The following is a 24,542-nucleotide window of genomic DNA, read 5'->3' as shown; positions in this document are numbered from 1 at the left end:
AAAAACGTGTAGATGTGGTGCTTAGGGACATGGTTAAGTGATGGACTTGGCAGCCCTGAATTAATGGTCGGACTTGATGATGTCAAATGTCTTTTCCAACCCAAATGATTCTGTGATTTTATGATTTTATAATTTAGAATTGCCATGCACGTTTGTGGAGCTCTCAGAAGAAAACGTTCTAGAAGTCTGATATAAAATCCTCAGACTTTGTAATCAGGAGGAAAGAATGGGGGACTGATCCATCATTCTGCTTTTTCACAACTCTTAAAGGACCCTCCCGAGTGGACTACCATAATACTTGCATCTTCTGTGTTGACTGAAGTCACTCTCCATGTGTTGCATACCTTTTTTTGCTCCAAAGTGTTTCAGTATTGCCAGCTGCCTTAAACAGAAACAAAATGTGTTGCTGCCTTCTGAGAATCAAATACAGAAAAGTTGTGGGGTTTGGGGCTGGGTTTTTTTCCCCTGCTAAGGGGTAATATAAGTATACATGGAAGTGCTAAAAGCTGCACTTTTAAGGTAGCTTTTAAGCCAATAGGTGCTTAAGACTGTTCAGGGCCATAAGTAGGATAGTACAGTCTTTCTGCAGTACAGTAACAGATAAGCATCTTGGCATTTTATGGGGTTTCCCTTTTCTGATCACATTTACAGTTTTCAGTTATTGCTATATGTGGAGGTGCTTTGTAACCTTTTTTAAAATACATTTTTGTTTAGTGCTTGTGCAACTGAATGAAGTTTGTGTGCCATAGCTGGGCACTCTGAACAGCTCTTTGATATGCAATAGATTTCCATTCATAGATGCACCGTTACTTTTGCTTTGTTTAATTTGTCTGAATTTTTTGTATTTTGATCCTCCCAAATACTTTCTACATCTGTTGTAAGTTGTGATACGATCACACTGTATAAGTTTTTTAAAAGCTATTTACTTGTTCAAATGTGCCACTTCAAACGTACTACAGAATGAACCAAGTGGTGTTAACCTGCTTTTTTCTTCTGGTCATACACAGGGGTTTGTGATAGAAGCTTGGAAAATGACCTGATGCTACCCAACAGGACAGTTTTAAGCAAGAGCAGTGCTCCGTCAACTTTTATAGACAGCTGGCAAGTGCCAGACACGTTAAAGTATGTTGGAGAAGACAGGCATCGGGAAACTAATTGCTCAGTTATGGACTGCTCAGAGTGCTTAAGAATGGTGTTGAACCAGACCTTCAGCAGCTGTCATCCTTACGTATGTTAACTATTTCAGAAGCTTACATTTTAAAAGAGATGCAGTTCTGACATGATTTTGTATACTTGACAATTTCATTAATGTGAAACTACATGTAACCACATCTATAGAATGAGATACTTACTTTTTTGTATCTACAGTTGCAAGGTAAAAGTAACTGAAGAGTGTGGCAGCTTGATAGGAGTGTTGCAATAAGCAACTAATACTTTCAGAATTCAATCTCTGTTAGTTTTGACAATACCATCGAATTAACAAACCAGTCCCAGCTAATTCAGTTGTATCAATATGATGTAGAGCAAAGTAAAATAAAATAGTTTTAGGATTTAATTAATCCTTAAGTGTTCAGTAATTTAACAGGTTCCAAATTGCAATAGGTAATCTAAGAGCTTGCATTCTAAAAAGCTCTAGAGACAGGGAGTTCCAGCTTAGAAAGATGAGGAGGTGGAACAGACTGCTTAAAGCAAACAGCAAACTCACAGTGTGCAAATTAAGTATTTGTGATCATATGAGTACATTTACCATTTCACCTTTTGTCTATTGAGTTTCATGAAGAGGAGGCCAAAAATAGGCAAAAATAGAGAGGTAAGGAAGAACAAGGAACAATAAGTAATTATGTCTTCTATTGGAAAACCTATATTACCTCTTGCCTTGGCACTTATAAGAGGTGAAAGTGAGGACTATAAGGATGTGAACATTCAGGAAGCCTTACTTTTAAATAGTAGTAGATTCTCTTTGTACACCAGTGAAGACTGGTGGTCTCTTTGCTTTACTGTGAACCAAGACCATTCGGCTTCACTGTTTCTAGCTGATATTTAAAAAGGTCAATCTTTTTCCTACCTAGCAAGGTCTCTATAAAGGTGTAATATTTTTTTGTTTTTTTCTTTGTTAGGTTCCACCTGAGCTGTTCTGTGATATATGGGTTCGAGACACTGAGTACATTCGAAATCCATGCATTTCGTTAGCTGCCTATGTGGCAATGTGCAACAAATTTAATATTTGTATAGAATGGAGGAGCTCAGATTACTGCCGTAAGTATTCTGCATATATGTGTACCTCTAATGTTCACAGAGACAAAATTTGCCCAATATAAGAGTTACTGTAAGTTGAAAATACCAGTGCTCCTTGACTCCTCGTGTACTCTGGAAGTCATTGTTGAGATAATAAATTCAGCATTTTTTTTTTTTAATACAATTCAAAGCAGCATGCAAAAGAAATCAGGATCATTATAGCAATTTTACAGATGGAAAAGGGAAGTTAAACAGCCTTGCTCAGAAGCCTGCCTCTGGCTTATAATGAACTGTAGAAGTCAAATCTTCTCACTTGCAATGTAGTGTTCATTTCTCTGAGCCACTTCACACTGATAAAACCAAAACAGAACAGAATTGCCTGTGGAAAGGAGGAAGCCACAGAAAGAAAGTTCTGTAGTACTTTGAATTGGTGGCACCTGCTTGATGCAGCTGCAGAAAACTGTCTTTGGAGAGAGGATTAGAGAATTGAAACACCTTTGAGATGGAAAGTAAGGAGTAAAACCTGAAAGCCAGAGTGTCCTGGCAGAAAACATGTCCCATAGCAACATGCTGAAATATAAGGCCAAACGGCATCTGTAGTTGTCAGTAAATAGAAAATTTGGATTGCAGCATCTCTTTATGCTGTCAGTGATCACCTAGGAAAAGTCCTATTCAGTAATAACGTAGGGAGGTCTGAGGTTTCAGTGCTTGACAAGGGAAAGCCATACTAATGAAGTGTGATACCCAAATATAGTAGAACTCGTTGTACACAGAAATCCTAAGGATGTCTTTTTTAAAAGATTTAAGTACATGTGTACAAAAGATCGGTACATGTGTACAGGCTTCATGCAGGTATGTTGTAATGCCTTGCAAATAATAGTCATGGACCCTAAAGTTTAAAAACAGTCAATTATTTTTTTATTTTATTCTTGAGTTTATATGGACTTCAGTAGCAAATAACTGTTTAAACAAAGGTCTTACAAAATATATCTGTAACTGCAGTTAGGTATGCCAGCCATCACAAAGGGACACATCACTCTTATACCGCAGTGACCTCTGGCGGCTCGTGCCTAGCTGGGAAAGACACAAAGTCGCACCTGAACCTTGTGGGTCACCGAGTGTTGCCGTGCTGGAGGCTGATTTTTAAAAGCCTGACATTCTCTATTTACAGGGCTCTCATAGGTATTTCCTGTGGGGCATTGTGGCCATTTTTAGTAGTGAGGAGCTGAATAAAATCAGCCTCCTCTCCCAATTAATCTTAACTCTAAACTGGAACCCTCTTCGTTTTTGAGCACAGTCCCTTTGTGAATTGGACTCCGTCTCATTACTGTGATTCCAGATGGTGCTGCTGTATGATTTAGGTACCATTACATGATGAGGATCATATATTTTGGTAGTTCACACAACCACACTGTTAGCATTTCTATTCATTCTCAGTTTGCCATATTTATGCAGTTTTAATCACTGTTTTAAACCAATGAAAGATCATGTTAAGTTTTCAACTGCAAAATTTAAATTAAAATTAGATGCTTTTTTGTCTGTTCCTGCATAGACTTATAAAGTGCCAATGAATTTACATCACTAGCACAAAGAATGTTAAATTTAGCTCTGTTCTTTGAGTTAAATTAATGTGGCTACCTATTAAATATAGTAACAAATTAATCTCGTTCTTTGTTATTCCATGTAAAACAATGCTGAATTTGCTTTTCCATATGTATTTTTATAATTAACAAAGCTTTGTCCTTTAGTAACTACTGCAGTATCTTCAGCCACTGCAAAGTATACAGAATGATTCAGAATGCTATAATATTAGTCTGTGTAGTATTTGCAAATGTTCTTGGAAGGTTAAGTTCCTTTGTGTCAACGCTGTTGGATGCTTTGATATCTCTACTGCCAAAATGCAAACTGAAGCCTGATGAAAATGTTACTACAAGAAGAGGAGAAATAAAAGTTCTTGCAACTTTCCTTGGTTTGAATTTGTCATATAGAATGTAACTAACCGGTCTGTACCAGTGTTTTAGGTTGGTAGATGCTACTGAATTGGCAGGCACAGGAAAAACACTGTCTTCTCTTAGGTACTGCCTCATGTGATTACAACTTCAGAATGAGTGATTTGTTTATTTCCTTCCTAGCCTTTCCCTGCTCTGAAAACTTCTCCTATCAGGCTTGTATAGCTGCCTGTGAGGTTCCACATAGCTGTCAGAATAATGCAGTTGCTTCTCTGGACTCAGACTCCTGCTCGGTGTTGACAGAAGGCTGTATCTGTGCTGGAGGGACCATCCTTCACCGAGCTCACACTGCTGTCTGTATTCCTGAAGAGAAATGTGGTATATTTGGATATGATTTCTTTTTTATTACCTGCAAGTTGATGGTCAGATACTTCATAAGTAATAAGTTGAGTTCTGGCCTGATGACGTGTGGGTTCTGTATGTCATTTGGTCGAGGACTGCTAAATATGCAGTAAACGTTAACTGCACAGGTGAGCTAGCAGGAAATGTCCTTGTGACATACAATTTTGCTCACCACCTCCAGCTGGAGGATGCTCTTCGAAATGGAAGTTTTTGCTTATGTTTAAGCATTCTAGCATTCCAAGTATGTTACTGTTGGCCTCCTTTCCACCTAGCCCTTTGTCAAGGGTCCAACCTATTGATACTAAATGGCATTCAAAAGGTACGCAGCCAGTTACTTACACGTTTTCAATAATACATATATATATCCTATGTTCTTTCTGACAGCATTGATATTTATTTTCATTACAGTTCTGCCTGAGCACACCAAATTGTGGACCAGTACTTACTACTAACAACACAAACCTTAAAGACACAGTTTATTATAAAGCTGATTTCAAAAAGCAGTGTAAATTAATAATAGTTTTGCCATGTATGAAATACAAAAGTAACAACTTTTCATATCACTGCTTTAAAAACAAAGGGCTGGATTGGGATTTTAAGTGGACTAGCTTTGCAGTGGAGACACAAAACAAAGTGGAGGCCCTGATCCTCCGGAGGGTATTGCGTGTTTTGCTTTCCACAGAAACTCAGTCTCAGACTGCCTTTTTCAGCTTTTTGTGGAGTGATGGGAATAAGTGATGCCTTTAAAACTCTGGGATTTTTATACTTTGTAGTTCCACACCCACTATGGAAGAAAATAATGTTCAAAATTTGAAGTAAAAAGGAATTACTTCCTTTTTCTGTTGTCTTGATCTAGCTTGTACAGACAGCTCAGGAGTACCTCATGCAGTAGGTGAGATCTGGAAAACTTCTTTGAGTGGATGCTGTATGCAAACATGTGTTGACAGTGAGACCATTATTCCAGTGGAGTACAACTGTTCAGATATCCACAATTTAGACTGTCAGCGATTTGCAGAAGTGGCCTTGCTTGTTCCTGGTGATCAGACATGTTGTCCCCAGAAGATCTGTAGTAAGTATTCCGTAACGATTACGTATGCTGCCCCCAGGAATATGCAGATAACTTTTCTCTGTGGTTTTTTTTCCTGTTACACACCTTATTTTTGAAGTGAATGGAAATAACTTTGTTTTGAATTTACAGATTATGTAGAAAACTGGAAACTTTGTACTATTTGGCTTAATATCTAGTAGGTTTTGGGGGAGAGGTAGAGGGAGGAGACATGAGTAGTAAGGACTGAAATAGTACTGTGTTTATTTGGATGTGAATTGTGTTTTTCAGCTGTACAGGCTAATGATTTATTGTTAATTTCCAAATACAAATAAATTATTTAACTAATTATGAGAAAAAAGTTCAGATGTTTATCTAATTTACAAAGTGAGCAGTAAGAAAAGGATATAAAAGCTTTTTTTAAAAAAATCCTTATTTAGCTTAGAAAGTCCAACTTCGAAAAGAATTTGCAAGTAGTTTTCATTGATAACCCAGTGAACTTTCCACAGGATTTTTTTGTATTTCTTTTTAATTGTTACAAGGACTCAGCTCTAGTTTAATTTTGCCTCCATGGGGAGTGTTGCAAATGCCAAACACTTCTGAATATTGCCTCAGGTGTTTTTTGCTAGTTTGTTGTGGTTTTCATGTGCATGTTGCTATTTGGACACTTGATGTATCAAACTGCAAATACTGCTTACCACTGCTCTGTTCAACTTATAAATGCATAACATAGCTTAGAAGGGCTTTTTTTCTTTCCCTTTATGTAACAGTTTGTAATCGGAGCCTCTGTGAACCCCTAATTCCTGAGTGTAATGGCTTGGAAAAACTGGTCGCTTACTACAGTGAAGAATCCTGTTGTCCCAGCTATGTTTGTGGTAGGTTTCTTTTGAAAAGGTAAAAATGCTTACCCTGTAAAAGACATTTTGTAAAGTAAATAGATCATCTTAGAAGCAAAAAGGAAGTTAGTGTAGACACCCTTGTTAGTATGGCCATTTACAAAATTCTGTTTCATCTGAAAGCTCAGGGTTGGTCTGTGCCTCAGTGTGAGCAGATAGAGTGATGGAGATTTGTGTTTAACAGTTAGGCAAGAATGTCTCTGCTCTCTTGCAATACCAACTAAAAGTTTTTCTGAAGCATCATAGTATTTCTCTGCTCTGCACTGCCATTTCTTAAGGATATAACATAACAAAGGAGGAATGCTGCACATCATATAAAGAAATACATCTGTTGTACTTTTTTCAGAATGTGATCCAGCAAAATGTGAACCAATGGAGCAGATGCCAAGCTGTCGAGATGATCAAACGCTAATTGCTGCTCGGGTGGAGAGTACCTGCTGCATTTCCTATATATGTGGTACAGTATCCTGGCTGGTTATTTTTGCACATGCAATGATGTCTACTATTATCTTGCCAATTAAGGCTCCTTGTACTTTCTTTAGCTCTCCCAATATAGCAAAGCTTGAAAGTGGTTAAAAAAAATGGGCATTAAATTTACAAAACAAAAGAAATTACAACCACCACTAAGACTCACCAAACAGCTTTGGGCAACTGAGTAGTGTTCTTGGGTCGTGTAGAGGAGTGGCGGCAGAGTCTATGGATGAGGGAGTTGAGGGGCTTTGAGAGACTGTCCGTGTACAGTGTATGGACTAGCTGCATGAATATTTTATCTGAAAGAAGGCTGCAGTTATGTATGCTCTTGCTCCCTGTATGCCATCATATCAGCTATGACCCATCTTATTCAATGGTAGATATCCCATATGAGAGTATTATGCAAATTTGTTCAGTTCTTTTGGGGTTTGGCCTTTAATGACTTAATTCACTAAAAAAATTGCACTTTGGCATCAGTATAGGAGTTCCAATGTTCACCATACAAGTGTTTTCTGTATGAAAATAACATGATAATGAGGTCCAATTGAATCTCCTCTATTTTTGCACATAGATATCTATGAACCAAAGGCTGTAGTTGTCTTGATTAGCTTCCATGTGCAAAAATTTGAGTGCTAATAGGAAATTTGAATTACACTTCTTTATTTACAGTAATCAGGGGATCACTTGGATCATGTGATAGTGACGTGCTGTGTTTGACTCTTCTTGCTGTCCCCACAGCATCCTTCTGTCTCTTTTTTGAAATGAGTCTTTGCACTGTAAACATTGAAAAGTACCTATTGTAGTTTTCATATGTGTTCAGGTGGGAGGATACCACTGGGATCACAGGAGATGCCCTTGATGGGGGATCAAATATCCTGTAATTTGGGCAGAGGAGCATTCCTGAAAACAACAGGGTGACTTGGCAGGAGAGAAAATTTAGCAAAATTTTTCATAGGAGAAAGGGAGAGAACATCCTGTTTGTTGTGATCTATACACAATATATTCATTCTTTATATCAGGGGGACAAGCAAAGGCAAGCTGCACTGAGAATTAGCCTTTTGTATAAGGACTATAAAGAATGAGTGCAGAACATCTTTGTTCTCTTTCATATGCATCTGACAAATGTATCGGCATGTTTCTTAGGCAGCAGTAAAATTTCTTCCTGTGTTTTAGATCTAAATAATTGTTTTCTCCAGCATGCGGGGCTTGTTCTGATCAAATACCCAAATGTCAAGAAGGAGAAGTTCTTATTGTGGATGGCAACACTACAGAAAGGTGTTGCCCTACATACCAGTGTAGTAAGTTTGACTTGATTTTGGTATTTTAAGTAATAGAGAACATGTCAAATTTTGTAGTGTGGAAGTTCAGTGCCAAAAAATGGTGGATCAGAGATACAGCTGCACTTGTGCTTACAAGCAAGTTATCATCTGTAGTTCTGAACAAATAATCTTTACTTTTAAAACTTCATGTGCCTAAAGCATTATCTGAATATCTGTATCATGGAGACAAATGAGTAATTTCAGGCCCCAAGTTCTGGAGTTTTAAAACTGTTTTAAATATTTGCTTAGAGTAGTCATATTCCATGCTACTATTACCTGATGGATAGTGACTAAATTTTGATTATTAGTCTTTTTAAAGAAGATGTTTTCTAAATATATTTATTATAAATAAGTAGTTTACTATATCTTGATTCATATTTCCCTTTGTCAAAATGTGACAACCTTGTATTTATTGGTCTTTCTTTTCTTTAATTTTAGTTTGTGAGATATATCGTTGTCCTGAATTCAAATGTATGCTAGGCATGTCTTTGGTGGAGGTATGGAGCCCGGAGAAGTGCTGTCCCTTTCGGATATGTGGTAAAATGACTGATTTTCATTTTAGTTGCCTTAGACAATAAGACACTGACAACAGCTTTGGCCTTTTATGTTAAAGTCTGGTTTCAGCCAGTTATACCATTGTGATCTGCTCATGAACAAATTGTATCAAAAAGTCATCTCATGGCACAGAAATTTTTTTATCTGTCTGTTTTGGGGGGTTTTGCTTCATAAGAGTGATAGCATACTGTAGAATTTGCCTGTCCAAACTGAGTGACGTATCATCTTGAAAATTTTGTAAGAGTTAGTGTATTGAGTTTGTATAGCAAGGTTTGTTGTTGTTTTGTTGGGTTTTTTTTTTTGGGGGGGGGGGGGGGAGGGGGCAGCTACAGAAGTGGCTTCTGTGAGAAGCTGCTAGAAGCATCCCTGATGTCTGATGGAGCCAATGCCAGCTGGCTTCAAGATGGGACTCACTCCAGCCCCACCAGTGATGGTGGTAGCACCTCTGGGGCAGCTTATTTCAGAAGGGGGAAAAGTGCTCTGCAATTGGGCAACTGCAACTGAAGAGAGGAGTGAGACTATGTGAAAGCAACATCCCTGCAGCCCTCCAGGTCAGTGCAGGAGGCAGGAGGAGCTCCAGGCGCCGGAGGAAAGGTTCGCTGGCAGCCTGTGGGGAAGCCCATGGCAAGGCAGGCTGTCCCCCTCTGCCCATGGATGTTCACAGTGGAGCAGATCCCCACCTGAAGCCCGTGGAGGACCCCACACTAGGGCAGGGGGATGCCCAAAGGAGTTTGTGACCCCGTGGGCAGCCTGTGCTGGAGCAGCTCCCGGCAGGGCCTTGTGGGGAGAAGAGCCAGGGCTGGGGCAGGGCTGTGGGCAGGGCTGGGGACCCTGTGGGGACCCACGCTGGAGTGGGCTGTGCCTGAGGGGCTGCACCCTATGGGAGGGACCCACAGTGGAGCAGTTTGTGAAGAACCTCAGCCTGTGGGAAGGACTCACATTGGATAAGTTCGTGGAGAACTGTCCCTGCGGAGGAAGATGCTGCAGAGAGAGCGTGTGATGGACTGACTGTAACCCCCATTCCCTGTCTCCCTGTGCTGCTGGCGGGGATGGAGTAGAGAAAATTAGGAACAGAGCTGAGCCCAGCCTGGGAAGAAGGGAGCAGGGGAGGGGAGAAATGCATGTTGAAGATTTGGTTATCCTACTCTGATTTGATTGGTAATAAATTAAACTAATTTTCCCAAGTCGAGTCTGTTTAGCCTATGAGGGTAATGGGTGAGTGATCTCCCTGCCCTTATCTTGACTCACGAGCCTTGTGTTACATTTTCTCTCCATTGTTCAGCTGAGAAGAGTGATAGAGCAGCTTTGGTGGGCACCTGGCATCCAGACAGGGTCAACCCACTACAGTTAGTAAATTATTTATGGCTTTAAAAAAAAAAAAAAAAGGTTATGTTCACAGGTCAGGAATTTGCCATATATCATACATCTCTTTCTGACATCTTAAAAACCATTCTCTGATACTTTATATTGATTATAATAATTGTCATCACTGCAAGGAGACTAGCATCTTGAATAATCATCTGCTTTTTTTTTTTTAACGTGTTCAGGTGGACTGCAGTTGATACAAAGCTGTAAATTGTTGTGATAAGTAAAGGTGGTCATAGAAGCTGGTATTAGTTTTCAGGATGGAATAGAAATGAAACATAATTCTGGACCCCCCAGAGGGGTACATTTCAAAAACCAGCAGAAGTTCTTCAGTGATGACTTGTAAATCTGGAACTTGGTGGTCTGTTTTAAGCAAATGGCATATAACTTTCTAAACTATTGTTTCTGTTATTGTATTTTGTTTTAGAATGTGCGTGTGAAACAATCCCCAAACCTCAATGCGAACTGGTATGAAATTCATTTTCTTTGTCAGTATTCTTTTATTAATTTATTAACAAATCTATTTATCAGAATCTTACTAATAGTTTTATTGGTGAAATATGAAACGCCATGTCATTTTCTTTTTTTTTTAAATTGTTTTACAAGAAGATCTATCCATTTTTAAGAAGCCAGTTAAGTTTAAATAACTCACAGAATAAAATGGCTGCACAACATTTATATTTCTGGAGGTTTTTATGACTGTATCATGCTCTGAAATATTTGTAGCATGAAACTGCTTTCATGCATCTGAGGATAAAATTTATTTTTTAAAGTTTCAGAACTAAATGCTTTAAAGCATCGTTGTTTTGTTAATATTATTTTTTATAGTGAATATATTAACATATATCATGCACTCAGACTGCTGACTAAACAGAACTTTTAAACTGTATTTCATTGTGACTTGTTCTGCATTACAAAAATGCTTATCAGCATTTCTGGGTTAGGTTCTCTGTTAGTACTTGGTATGCTTTGATCTTGCTTGTCATTGTTTTATCCAGAAAATAATACTCCTGTGGGATTATAAAAAAATTATAATTTGGAATCCTAGGAAGGAACTGGAAATAGTACTCATTTTTTATAGAGGAAATTCAAAATGCTTTGCGAGGTAGTTGTTAGTACTTTCATTTCATAGATGAAGGTATTTGGGCATAAGGAATCAGAATTTACTAGAAACTGAGAGAAAAATCTTAATATCCATACATATAGACAATATAAGGCAAAATTTAAAAGTACACCTGTGCTATTGTAATACTATTTATATCTATTAAGTTATTCCACGAAAGAATGGACTCCACACTGCGTGGAAGTTTCTGTACAAAGGCAAGGCATTGCATTTCATTATTGGCCTGCCTTAGTCTTTTCTGTCCTAAGTCATTCCTGTTTTTTAAGTGTAAAAAAAAAAATCGCATTTGGTTATCGTTACTAAATTAAATATCCCTGTGGGTGATGAAAGTGGATTCAAAATAAGTTTCTAGGGGGAAGAGATGCTGTTACTCAAATCCTGAAGGAAAGGTGTTTAAAAGAAAAAGATCATACAGATAAGAAAACACTGTCATTTCACTTCTTTTTTTTTTCTGCTTTTATACACTTAGGGGCAGAAACTTCAGATAGATGAACAGTTTCAGAACAGTACAGAAAATATCTGTAACTGTGTTAAGTACAAATGTGGTAAGTCAGAAAAGAATTTAATTCAAAGAAATACCCTTTCAAGTGCTAAGGTAAATTAGAAATTATAGATCAGATGTTCAGTTTGAAAATGGTAACGAGGAAGAAAGAACTGACTGACGTAATTCACAAGTAGTGTAAGAGAAGGCAAGAAAATAGGACCCCTCACTAAATATTTGGTTGATTATGGCCTGTCCTTGTATTCTGTTAGTTCCTCTAGCGGGAGGTTTGTGCAGGGAAATAGCTGAGTGTTGGGAAAGTTGGGTGGTGTTGACTAAACAGCCCGCATTTTGCTGAGCTGGAGTAAGGATTCCAGCAAGAAACTAAAACACACACTCAATGTCCACATAAAGAACAGTCCTGGTTAATCCATTATGGGACTACTCAGCAGCCAGTAGACATGAGTATGTGCTTTACAAAATCAAGGGGAGCATTCAGCACCATGAGAATTCATCTTAAAGCGTGCCCAGTAGTGTCTTGGAAAACTCAGGAAAAAATTATTCCTGTGGGGTATGCCGTTGGCCACAGAGTTGGGATTGTCCTCACCTAGATTTCTACAGCAAAGATGTATACTTCTGAGCTAATTATCCTCTGTGCCCTCAGTAATTAGTGGGGAGAAATACAGGTACATTTCTCATTCTGAAGTAGACTTACAAAAGAAAGCAGTTGAGTAAGCCACCACTGTCATTTTGGTGGTGCAGCTAATAGAATATTATATATTTATTTAGATTTCATGCACGGTTATATTTGAAAAAAAACCTGGCAATTGTGGTGAAGCATTAGACTACTATTAGCAGTTCATATTTAAAAACCTGACCTGTAATTCTTAAAGAAATAAAGTAGCATTTTCGATTCCTGTTTTACTGTTTGAAACATTTTTTTAACAGTTTTGATACCAACCTGATTGTCCTGAGCATGCTGTTTATTTTTGTGTTTTCTTGTAGTGAGAGACAAAGTTTGCCTGACTCAAGAGAGAGGTGTGCTGCTTCCTGGACAGACAATCATGGAACACAGTGCAGATGGCATTTGCCGTACTTCTTATTGTACAAATGTGATTGATCCCTCCACTAAATACTACCAAATAAACACGTCTTTAATAGACTGTGCTGTGAAGTGTCAAGCTGTAAGAAATTCAGATTTTTAGCCATGTATATTGTGACTGGTGGTCTTAGTTGCATTTTTTGGGTTTTGTTGAGTAGATTACAGTCATAAGAGCAAGACGTAATTTGAGACGTCCCTCTAATGATATGCTACCGTACTTCTGATAGAAGTTTATAAAAGTAGTCTCACTCCCTTTCCTGTTTTCTCCCGCATGTAAATCTTATACAAATTCATGTTTATAGTATACTGCCACCTTGGACTAATAACGTGCTGCCATCTGGCATCCCTGTATAACTTCAGCTGCGTTATGCACAAACTGGTACAAATTCCTGGCAGACATCATATTAATAAGAATTGGGAAGAGATTAACTATAAATAGAAGAAGAATTCTAAATTTAGTGAAAACAGCTTTATAAAATAAGCAAATGATACCTTGTCTGTTTACAAAGTATACGTTACCATGTCTGTTTACAAAGATATGTTACCGTGGGAATATTACATAGATTACTTTTCCTAATTATGTACTTACTTGATGTCTACTGTGTAAAAACTCAAAATTTCAGTGTTTTTTGAAGTAAGCTGTCAGACTTACATTTGAAAGTGGTAGAAATACCAGTTGATTCTCTCAGAGTTGTAAGTTCTCCCCATTTAATTCAATTAAGATCAAATACATTTTATAAAAGCTTCATAAATGTACAGTGTTTACAAATGTAAGTTATGCAGTTTTGGAAGTTATTTAAAAAACATTCCTAAAATCAGATAACTGAAAAAAAATTGCCAATTATAATAGTAAAGTGTTGAGCTGCAAGATGGTCTCAGTCATGGAATTATGTATTTGATTTTGGCAGAACCAAGTCTATCAGCCTCCAAAAGATTTAACAACTTGCTGTGGTAGCTGTAAGAACTTGTCTTGCCTCCACACTTTCAGCAATGGTACAGTTTCCAATTTTAAGGTAAGTTTATACATGTCTTACTCCTTCAAAATACGTAGAAGTAAACAAAAAATTATGAAATATTGTATACACATTGCCATAAAAAATGTGCAAAGAGCAGCTTTATTTGGCCAAATACTAGAAATAGTTTTTGCATGCACAAAGCATTAATTTCTTGGAGAGTCAATCATGTAGCTGTCTACAAAGATTAAGGGATTTTGATATATCAGAGAATTATAGTCAACTTTACTATTTTATAAACTGCTTAACATTATATATTTAGTGGACTTCTGAGTTTTGTACTGAAACAGAACTTAAACATGCATCTAAATTATATTTTGCTATAGGTATTACTTTTAAGTCAGACAAGATCACATTCAATTGAATTGTATTATAAATACTTATAATACTGTTTTTGCTGACTTGCTGTGTAAAGTTCGTTTTACAACTTTTAACAGCCTGGCGCTGTTTGGATTTCAAACTGCATCAGATATGAATGCACTAACACAGCGATAGGACCACTTCTGGTTTCCTCCTCAGTTGGCTGCCCACCCTTTAATGAAACTGAATGTGTGAAGGTCAGTGTTCAATACATTGTTTACATTCCAGCTATGATTTATGTTTGCATGAAAAGATTAACAAAGACAAAAAACGTTTTTACCTCAAGAAGGCAGAAATTATAAATTCTTGCAGTGCCTGCATTTTTTGTCCAAATATTTCTAATACTGCAGACATATGGAAGTGAATGCTTGAAAAAAATCAGGTTTTTTTCCTCTTTATTTCTCTCTTGGTCAGGTTGGAGGCTATGTTGTGCCATTCTTAGAAGGATGCTGCAAAACATGTAAGTGATTAATGATACTTCCTGCCTCACAAGTCTGTTTGATTTGTTGTTACCTTAGAAATAAGGTTGATTCTTCCCTGCATGAAGGCTTGATTCACTGATTTCAAAGGCCATGCTTTTCCCAGTTTTAATCATGTGAATACCAGTGAAACTAGTGGAGTTAAATCAGAAGAAAGTAGTTTACATTGAAGGGTTTACTCCCCTGATAGTGATTGTGGCTGGCCAAATCACTTAAATTATCTTGAGTATTTTGTAGTTCGCATGTAAAACTCCGTAAAATATCAGTTACTGCATTTAGGAGTATAAAAGGTATTGTGTTTGGAAGGCACCTTAAAACATGCTTCATCAACATTTATATCTTCATATTTGGTAAAAACGGAGTTTGGAAGTTAGTGCTGTAAGTAATTAACTGATTGTAATATAGTCTTAGGTTCCATTAATAGACATAGTTCAGAAGCTTTCAGGCAATATTGGCCAAGGGGCCAGTGGGACCCTGGGGTGCATGAGGAGAAGCATGGCCAGCAGGTCAAGGGAGGTGATTCCCCCCGCCTCTGCTCTGCCCTGGTGAGGCCACATCTGGGGTGCTGTGCCCAGTGCTGGGCTCCCCAGTTCCAGAGGGACAGGGAGCTGCTGGAGAGGGGCTGGCAGAGGCTGCAGAGGTGATGAGGGGATGGAGCATCTCCCGTATGAGGACAGGCTGGGAGAGCTGGGCCTGCCCAGCCTGGGGAAGGGAAGGCTGAGAGGGGATCTCACCGATGCACACACATCTCTCCAGGGCGAGTGCCGACAGGACGGGCCAGGCTCTTCGCAGCGGTGCCCAGTGACAGGACAAGGGGCAACGGGCACAGACTGCAACACAGGAACTCCCATCTGAATATGAGGCAGAACTCCTTTACCTTGAGGGTGACAGAGCACTGGAACGGGCTGCCCAGAGAGGCTGTGGGGTCTCCTTCTCAGAGACATTAAACACCTGCCTGGACGTGACTCTGTGCAGCCTGCCCTAGGTGATCTGCCTTTAGCAGGGGGTTGGACTAGCTCAGGGGTCCTCAAACTTTTTAAGCAGGGGGCCGGCGCATGGATGAAGTGGCAGGCAGTCATCTGTGGCTGCTTGGTTCCGCTCCCCACCCCCACCCCCCAACCCCCAGTGCAGGGGGGGGAGCTGGGGGGTTCTGTAAATACCAGGGGCCAGATTGAGGACCCTGGGGGGCTGTATCCAGCCTGCAGGCCGTAGTTTGAGGACCCCTGGTAGATGATCTCCAGAGGTCCCTTCCAACCCTGATCAGTCTGTGATTCTGTGATCTTTTAAAAGAACTTAAGTTAAAAAAGAAATACCCTTATTTCATTACCAAGATAGGTTTTGACATCTATAAGAGCTAATAAAGGTTCTCAGGGTGGGGTGGAAATCTCTACGGAATAGGTTCCAAATATTCTAATTTTTAATAGAAATCAAGACCTAAGTACATTTTTTCTTAACACACTGGTACATAGCTGAAATATTTTGGCTGACTTCATGAAGAACTTATCCTGAGGCAGACACACCTAACCTGAAGAATTTAAGCTCGAATACTTGAAGCTAACAATGTTATAAGAATTGTAAAGGAGATTTTCTACTGGGCAGTATCATATTATCTTTAAAAATGAAGTGTTTAAAAAACATGTAGATACGGTGCTTAGGGACATGGTTTAGTGGTGGATTTGGCAGTCCTGGTTAATGGTTGGACTTGATGATCTTAAAGGGCTTTTCTGACCTAAATGATTCTATGATAAAAGCTAAAGACAGCAGGAGATGTCTTTAGGTGTGGGAGAGAACTGGAGAAAAGTGCACGTATTTCCTGCTGGGTGGGATGGGAACTGAACAGTCATGACTACCAGATATGGTACCACGTGTACAGTTCCTGCAGTGGGGCGTATGTTACCAGCTGGGAGGTGTTACTCATCATGTATTACATTTTGTAGTACCAAGTTTATTGAAACAGTGGAAGATTTATCTGTTTTTTTCCTGCTGGGCATCACTGTAAGGGAATAGTAATATCTCCTCATATTTTTTCACTCTCATGGACCTGTGTTTCAAGCACTTGTCCTAGTTCTGTAGCTGATTTTCCATAGACTCTCTGAGATTCGTTTTTGATTATCTGACATTATCCTTCAATGCCTTAGCAGCCATATATGCCAGCTTCTAAGCAAACAATTTATTAAGACCATTAAAAATCCATTATGCTGCTTTTCAGCAAGGCAGAAGATCGTGCTACTATACTGAGAGAAAAAGATCATAACCACACTCCTAAATAATTAAGACAAAGTAATTTACTAATCTGGGGCATGCATTACAAAGTGAAATTGAACCCTTCAAAAATCCAGTGACTCAAGATGCATTTACAAGTAGCTTTGTACAGTTTTGATTGCACATCAGTTTATAGACAATATAGTGAATCATGAAGTTCATTCAGACTCTGAACAAATGTGGCATGAGACCTATTAGGCAATTGTAACTGTGTGAGATGTTTTATGAGAAGGATTATCAGACTTTTGTTTTCTTTTGAAGTACTTTACCATTAGAAACCACAGGGACTTTTGCTTTCAGTCTTGATTAGTATTTGAAAATTAAGTCCCAGGTATTCCATCAAAACCTAGAGGGTTTTTACAAAAACTGCTCAGAGGAAATTATACTATTTCTTTCTTGTAGCCCCAAAGGACAACTTAAATTTAGGGTACAAGATAGTCTTAGTTCTACCCATGTAGATCAGATTTTTCCTGGGTTTGACATTAGGCCTAGCAATGCAAGTAATGCCTGGACACAATCCTGAGCTGCTGGCACAGTGATGCTTGCTTGAGCAGGCAGGGTAGGACCAGATGACCTCCAGAGGTCCCTTCCAGTCTCAGCTATTCTGTGATCCTGTAATATATGGATGTTTGAAATTGGATTTCTTTTCTCAAATATGCCAAAATTTACTAACTCAGATATGTATCATACAGATAGGAAATCCTCTGTAACATGTACTCTGTTCAATATGTAATGTAATATTCTTACCAGGTTCTTCAGTGTCAGTGCTCCTCCCATTCCCTGTTAGCCCAGTCACTCCTACAGCCTATGCTAGCTGTAACACAGGTACATTTTCCTGGAAATAAGTAGGACCAACCCAAACAGCATCATTGTTGATTTCCAACAATGTACTCCCTGATAGGAGCATCAGGCCTCATGTTACCCAGTTACGCCAAAAGCTGCAGTGTAGTGTAACTGCTTACGGTTCAGAGTGCCTCACGTCTTGGTTTTGTTTCGTTTTTCATTTTGCATTGTGTGGGCGGTGCATTGTTGTTAGCCAACAATGTACTGTTGGTAGTAAGCACTTGCATAGTCTTTAGCTTGCTGCATGCGTAAAATTGCTGCGTTTAAAAACATAAGCTAATTTCATTATGTTTACAGTGCTGTAGAACATAGAGACTAATGACTTTGCGTGTTAATGCTTATTATGTAAGCCATGCTTTCACAGATGGTGTATTGTACAGTTTTGCTTCTGGTGCCATGTACAATAGAAAGAGGTCATTTCTTTCCCACCCATAGTTAGGACAGTATACTGAAAATAGCAAGCCTGTGTTTACTCTGTCTTTGTTCTTTTCAATAGAGCACGTTTGTGGTTTTTTTTTTTTAATTGTAACTTGGTATGAATGCAGTTGTTTTGGCATTTATTTTGTGAAAACACCTCTATTTCTGTAAGACAAATGATGTTGACTATAATTTTGTACATCACTGAGTGACGCATTCTTTATTACACTCATGACTCTAGGAGTACTACACTTAAATCTGTATTACTCTCATATCGACACCACTTTAAATGAACGGTGTTATGAGTCAACCCAAAAACCAAGCAAGGATTTTCAGCAACGCGGACTGTGAAAAAGAATCTCATTATAATATGACACATGCAAGATGCTGGCATGCTTTATAAGGTTGTTCATGGAAAAGTATATTATGTTGCAGAACTCATTAAAAGGCAGTAGACATTAAAGAACATGCATGGAAATACATTATATACTTATTTCTTTATGAGATGTGATGTACTTTCACTGTAGCCTGGATGAAGTCATAGCCACAGCTGTACTGAATTCTCCATCCCACACACCATGTATAGTGTAAAAGAAGAAAGGACATGAATAGGACTGTGAGAAACATGAAATGGTGAGTTTCTTATTTTCAAAAACAATTTATTTTTCTTCATTTCTCAATTAACTTTTTCCCTAAGCAAATATAATTCAGTGGTAGCCAAGAAGTAGCAAGTAATCTGCGATTGTAGATTTTTATTTGCTTCTAAGAAGATTCGTTGCTGTCCTTTCTTTCATATTCTAGACACCTCTGCTATGTCTAGAAACAGTAGCAGGCTTATATGTTTAAAAAACACCCATAAAACAACATAAAAAATGTTTCTGTTTGAGAGGCAGTATTACCTGATTTGACAGTGATTAAAGCAGGGAACTGGACATTGCACATAAAGATGTAATAAACCTCTGTCGCAGTGCAGTATTAGGTATAGTCAAACCAATGAGTCTTTCATTGCCCTTGTCTTTCTGGAGCTAACAGTATTCATCTTTTGCCAACATCTTTGGATTTCTTGCCTGAAAGAAAAGGCAGCCCTGTAAGTGGAGAGTCATGTGGGACTGCATCATGGTGTGTAAAATCTGCTGTGCAACTGTGGAAGCTGTTATAATGGAATAGACTGTTCATTTCTCTTACAGATCTGCAATGTGATGTGGTTTCTTCAGCATAGAGAAGATCATCGTAAGAAGATACCGTGCTTTCTGATCTCTAACAACTCAACTTTATACTGAACAACTTTGCTTTTCTTCAAATGATCAGAATTCCTTTCTTAAATTGTTTAACTCCTCATTTCATTTCATGATTTCTTTTTATCTTTTTTTATTTCACCTTTATACTTTGTACGTACTTCTGTGAGAAAAATTGTGGAAATAACACTAACAAAAATGTAAATAAAAAATTTAATTTGTTAACTGGTGTTCTTTTTCTTATTTAATAAAAAGATACAGAAATCTAAAGCCCACTAAAGCTTTATTCTTCGTTAGATTCTGCTGTTAAGTGTTAATTTTAAACATTGCTTACACCACTGGAATGCAAATGCTGCTATTAAAGTTTGTTAGTTATTTCATAGAAAATCCATTTAATGTGGTTATAACAAGCCTTCTCACAGGAACAGATGATCAGTTTTACAGAATTTTTTGAAAGACAGTTCACTTACCCTTAAAAGGCTTCTGAGTAAAGAATGAACCTTCTATAACTGTTATTGAAGACATAAGGAGACAGATGCTTTAATGCATGAAATAGAATAGTTTTAAAAGCAGCACAATGCATAGCTGATATCACTTTGCCAAAGTTTTGTGTATGCAATGACATATTGGGGATTTTCTTCTTTTTGTCTCTTGACCCCATAAAATGTTCAGGAATATTCTTTTTTCTGAAGCGTTTAGAATTTTGAGCTGATATTTTTCAATCAATGCCCATTTTTCAGGTAAGGAAGATGGAAAATTCTGTAAAAAGGTGACTGTTAGGATGACTATCCGCAAGAATGACTGCAGGAGTAACACACCAGTAAGTAAATATCACAATTTCTTTTAATAGAAGGGAAAAATTATGAGAAATAAAAAGAAGGAAGAAAGAGAACACAAATTTTACAAGGCTATTGTCTGCATCTCTCTCTCACCAAGACAGAGGATTGTGTGTTTCATAGCAATGTTTTAATGTTTCCCTACGTTCTCGGCAATCATCGTTTCAAATAATAAGAAAAAGAGGGATGCAACTCCTGCTTCTGTATGCATTTAGGCACATGCTGATTTAGTGCAAATCCAAGGTCTTGGTTCACTCTATAATGCAATTATGATATGCAAATTAATTTTGACATAACTGAATCTCGCCAGTGATATACTACAGTTAAAACAACTGCAGAAGTGTTAGTTTTCCATCTGTCTAGGGAGAGTATTTAAATGCCAACTTCATGAAGAAAGGAATCTTGGGTCCTGAAGTGGTTTTTCTAGACAGCAGCATCAGCATACTGTGAAATGTGTAGGAAGAATGAGGCACTCTCTGTGTGTCTACTGAAGGATTTACTGTAGGAGGACACCAATGGTGTCCTGCGGTGTGGTAAGGCAGTGTGAGCCTCAGCAAGGGTGCAGACAGACATCTCATGTGAGATGTGTGAAAGCGTCTGGAAAAGCTGTAATAAAAAACTATAGGGAAACAGCTGTAACCTCTAAAATGACTCTCAGAGTATATTCTGTGGAGTAAACTGTTAAGCAGCCAGGAAATTTAGTCTCAGTGTCTCGTTGAACACAAATGCAAATCCTGACTATTAAACTTGAAGAAATTGTCAGTTTATATGGCTGTTTCTGTTACAGTATGTATTACAGTTTTGGTGTCATTAGTAATAATTCCCCTTGGCTTTCCAAAGGATTGATTCTTTATATTTCTCCTTACTGATACCAGTATAGCAACCCTGCATCAGTGTATCACTGAAATTAATACTGTAGAGAGTTGTGGACAGAACATTTAGTGCTATGTGCAAGCCAAGGTTGTTATGCATATGTTAAAATTCAAAACTGAAATTGTTCCTTTGTGTCTGTTAATAGCCAAAATATCTTGTTACTGAAAATTGACAGGAAATTCATCATTAATCTCAGTAAAATAAAAATTGAGACCTATTTGGGCAGCATACTTCAGTTTATTGCTCGGGCATAGTGGGATTTCATAAGGGGCTAGGGACAATACCTGCAAATTTTTTCATTGCTTTGCCATTGGATTTGGTTGCCTAGTGTCTTTGGACTTTCTTGAGAACTAACTTTATTTACCAGCTGCTTCAATTTACTGATTGTGCTTCATGTTTGTTACCAGGTGAACATTGTTTCGTGTGATGGAAAGTGCCCATCTGCAAGCATTTACAACTACAACATCAACACATATGCCAGATTCTGCAAATGCTGTAGGGAACTTGGTCTGCAGAAACGAACTGTGCAATTGTATTGCACCAGTAATTCAACCTGGGTCAGCTATTCAATCCAGGAGCCTACAGATTGTTCTTGCCAATGGTCTTAAAAAAACAAAAACAAACAAAAAAAGCATACAAGGAAAGAAAACAGCAAGCCCAGCTGTTCTCAGCATAAGCTAATTTGAATACTTTATTGATTGGTAATCTACAACATCCAATCCACTGAATTTTACCAGTTTAATGCTAAAAGAAAAAAAGAGTAAAAATATTTTTGGACTCTTCTAAAATGGCTTTGCATCATTTGTATTGTGATTTGTCTTCATGTTCATTCACAGGGCTTGTTTTAATAGTTCTTATGATATGTGCCAACTTAAAATGTGCTTCACATTAGCAACACCTCAAGAGAAAGAACACTATTTTGCTCTGGCAAAATATGGGTGCTCAGGCACCCATTCCTGTTGAAAAATCATTGACAGCAGTTCACTATTTTGAAAGCATTTCAATTGGGCAAATACATTCAGTGTCTATTAAGAAAAATTGTTTGGACAAGATGAGAAGAATTTTCAGTTTAAATCATATTCCTATTGCAAAGTAGAGCACGTATGAGAAATTAAATTAAATATATTTCTTTTTTTTTTTTTTTTTAATCAGGGAAGCTTTGCCAATACAGATAACTGTATGTAATATTCCCTGGTAATAATTTCAATTTTTCTCATGTATTTTATATTGTAGTGAAAAGCATTATGGCAAACATTTAATGTATGGAACAAATAGACTGTTTTTAGGCTGTCTAGATTAGTCATTAGTAGTTTATCTATCTGCTAAACAATGTGATGTAAACTGAAAATACAGAGATTTAACAAACGAAAACCATTTTATATTCCTTTATATAGATACACCTTAAATGAAAACATTCTGCTTATGAAATGCACTGTACTTAAACTGTTTCTTTAGGAGAATGAACTTTGTTTAACACTAAAGATGTGCAAATTCATTAGCAACAAGAAAACCAGGATTATGTATCCGTCTAAAAGAAAAAGCTGAAAATCTTTGTCACCAGTATAGTAGAATGTAACCTCTTCCGGCAGGTGTTTGATATTGAAAATGTACAATTGTAAGGTTTGAAATTTCAAAAGCAATTTTGCTTATGAACTTGAACAATTAACATTTTGTTGTAATGAACTAATTTTTTTCTCCTCTAAGCTAATGTTGCTGTACTATTCTTTTCCAACAAATGCCACCACGATTCATCAAAAATTTAGTAGCTTTCATTTGTAGATTAAAAATGTAGATAGCACATAGCGATACACTTGAGATCCTGTAATAGAAAATAGATCTCAGCATAACTTCTTAAAAAGCTGCTTGTCTGCAGTTGATCCCGAGAAAAATATGTTGTTAAAATCAATCGTGAACTTTTTAATATTAATTTTGTATACTGTACATTTCATTCTTACAATATCTAATAAACAACAGGAAGTCTTATTTTGTTACAATTAATTTTGCTATCGTTGTTACAGCAGCTTACCTTCATGTGATTTAACACTGTATTTACCGATTTCTTTTTCAGCAGTGCCTTTTGTTAATTTTTGGACTTGCTGTTATCACTAGTACTAATGATCTAATACTACATTAAGGAAGATCTGCGTATGGATTTTTGAAAATCTACATCTTTTTCTGATTCCATCAAAGTTCACTTTCATCCTCAGAAATGTAAAATTCAACTACATCGCTTTATTTAAAACAAAAATTGGGAAACTGTTGCTCATCAAAGTATAACAGCACATTTTTGACACTGTCAGGCTGTTTGTTCTGGAAAAACAGGGAGAAAAAGAAGGATAAATTTCTGCAGCTTTTTCTAAAATGTCCTTCAGGATTGACTGCAATGAGTAGACTGTGTTTTGAGTAAGTGTAGGCATTTTGTTATAATATAGTTGTGTAGTAATGATTATCCCTTTGTACTTAGGGCCAGGTAAGTCATTAAGATCGAAGTGTACTATGTAGTCCCTACTCTTATAGTAAGACATGTTCCTTGTTCAAAGCCATCCTCTGAGTAGTAAGAAAGGACTGAGTTTGGAAGGATTTTATCCTTTGGAAAACCATGGATTGAGGAGCAGAGAAAAAGTGCTGTTTACAAGATGTTGAGCAGAGCTAAATCCTTGAACCCAAGTGCCTAAAATTCAAGCTTTGGCATTTGTAAACGTGAAGTTCAGCCTCCCTTAGTACTGACTGGCAGATGCCATCCTGGAGGGTTGGAATTAATAACAAGAGCTGTTTCTTATGCTCTTGAGCAAGATGATGTCTGCTGTGAAGTGCCAACCACCAACGTGAGGGATAAAATTAAAGCAGGAATTAGGCCAGCCGCCCTGCTTCCCTCGGCTGTGGCATGCTCCTCTTACTGCTTGAGCTAACAGCAAAGCACTCATTGCTTCCAGCAGCACAAGGCAGTTATTCTGAAGAACATTCTAGATCCAAACTTCCAGCTCGTGGTTGAAAAGCAAACTTAATACTGGCAGTGAAATATAATATACTATATTAATATAAAAATACTTTCAGTAGAAAGCAGACTGTAGCATACCCAGTAACTGTAATCACACACTGCTGTGGCTTCTACTTCAGGAGTAAAATAATAAATGTCTTGTTAAGTCCCTACTTCTGATCCTGTAAACATTAAGCTTACGCTGGGACAAAGTGAAAGATCCAAACTGCTTACAGCTTGGCAGGAGAAGCTACTTTTATCCCTGCCTCTGTGTCAAATTCCTTCACGGATGCTTAGCATGTCT

The 24,542-nt window shown here is 37.7% G+C and overlaps 1 protein-coding gene across 1 annotated transcript in view; it reads left to right on the top strand.

Annotated features, from left to right (window-relative positions):
• Nucleotides 1–22,964, top strand: part of OTOG (otogelin) — a 102,229-nt gene extending 79,265 nt beyond the window's left edge. The window contains 16 exon segments of the mRNA XM_037403207.1: nucleotides 1,008–1,228; nucleotides 2,118–2,256; nucleotides 4,368–4,562; nucleotides 5,443–5,655; nucleotides 6,402–6,506; nucleotides 6,874–6,984; nucleotides 8,195–8,296; nucleotides 8,756–8,854; nucleotides 10,665–10,705; nucleotides 11,830–11,905; nucleotides 12,847–13,025; nucleotides 13,852–13,956; nucleotides 14,394–14,513; nucleotides 14,731–14,776; nucleotides 20,293–20,372; nucleotides 21,669–22,964. Coding sequence (XP_037259104.1) covers nucleotides 1,008–1,228; nucleotides 2,118–2,256; nucleotides 4,368–4,562; nucleotides 5,443–5,655; nucleotides 6,402–6,506; nucleotides 6,874–6,984; nucleotides 8,195–8,296; nucleotides 8,756–8,854; nucleotides 10,665–10,705; nucleotides 11,830–11,905; nucleotides 12,847–13,025; nucleotides 13,852–13,956; nucleotides 14,394–14,513; nucleotides 14,731–14,776; nucleotides 20,293–20,372; nucleotides 21,669–21,869 — 2,033 coding nt within the window. The 3' untranslated portion in view covers nucleotides 21,870–22,964.
• Nucleotides 22,965–24,542: the final 1,578 nt, after the last annotated feature.

The sequence above is a fragment of the Falco rusticolus genome, chromosome 10, assembly GCF_015220075.1.
Source record: "Falco rusticolus isolate bFalRus1 chromosome 10, bFalRus1.pri, whole genome shotgun sequence".
NCBI classification, from domain to species: Eukaryota; Metazoa; Chordata; class Aves; order Falconiformes; family Falconidae; genus Falco; species Falco rusticolus.
This window is presented reverse-complemented; position numbering and strand designations above follow the sequence as displayed.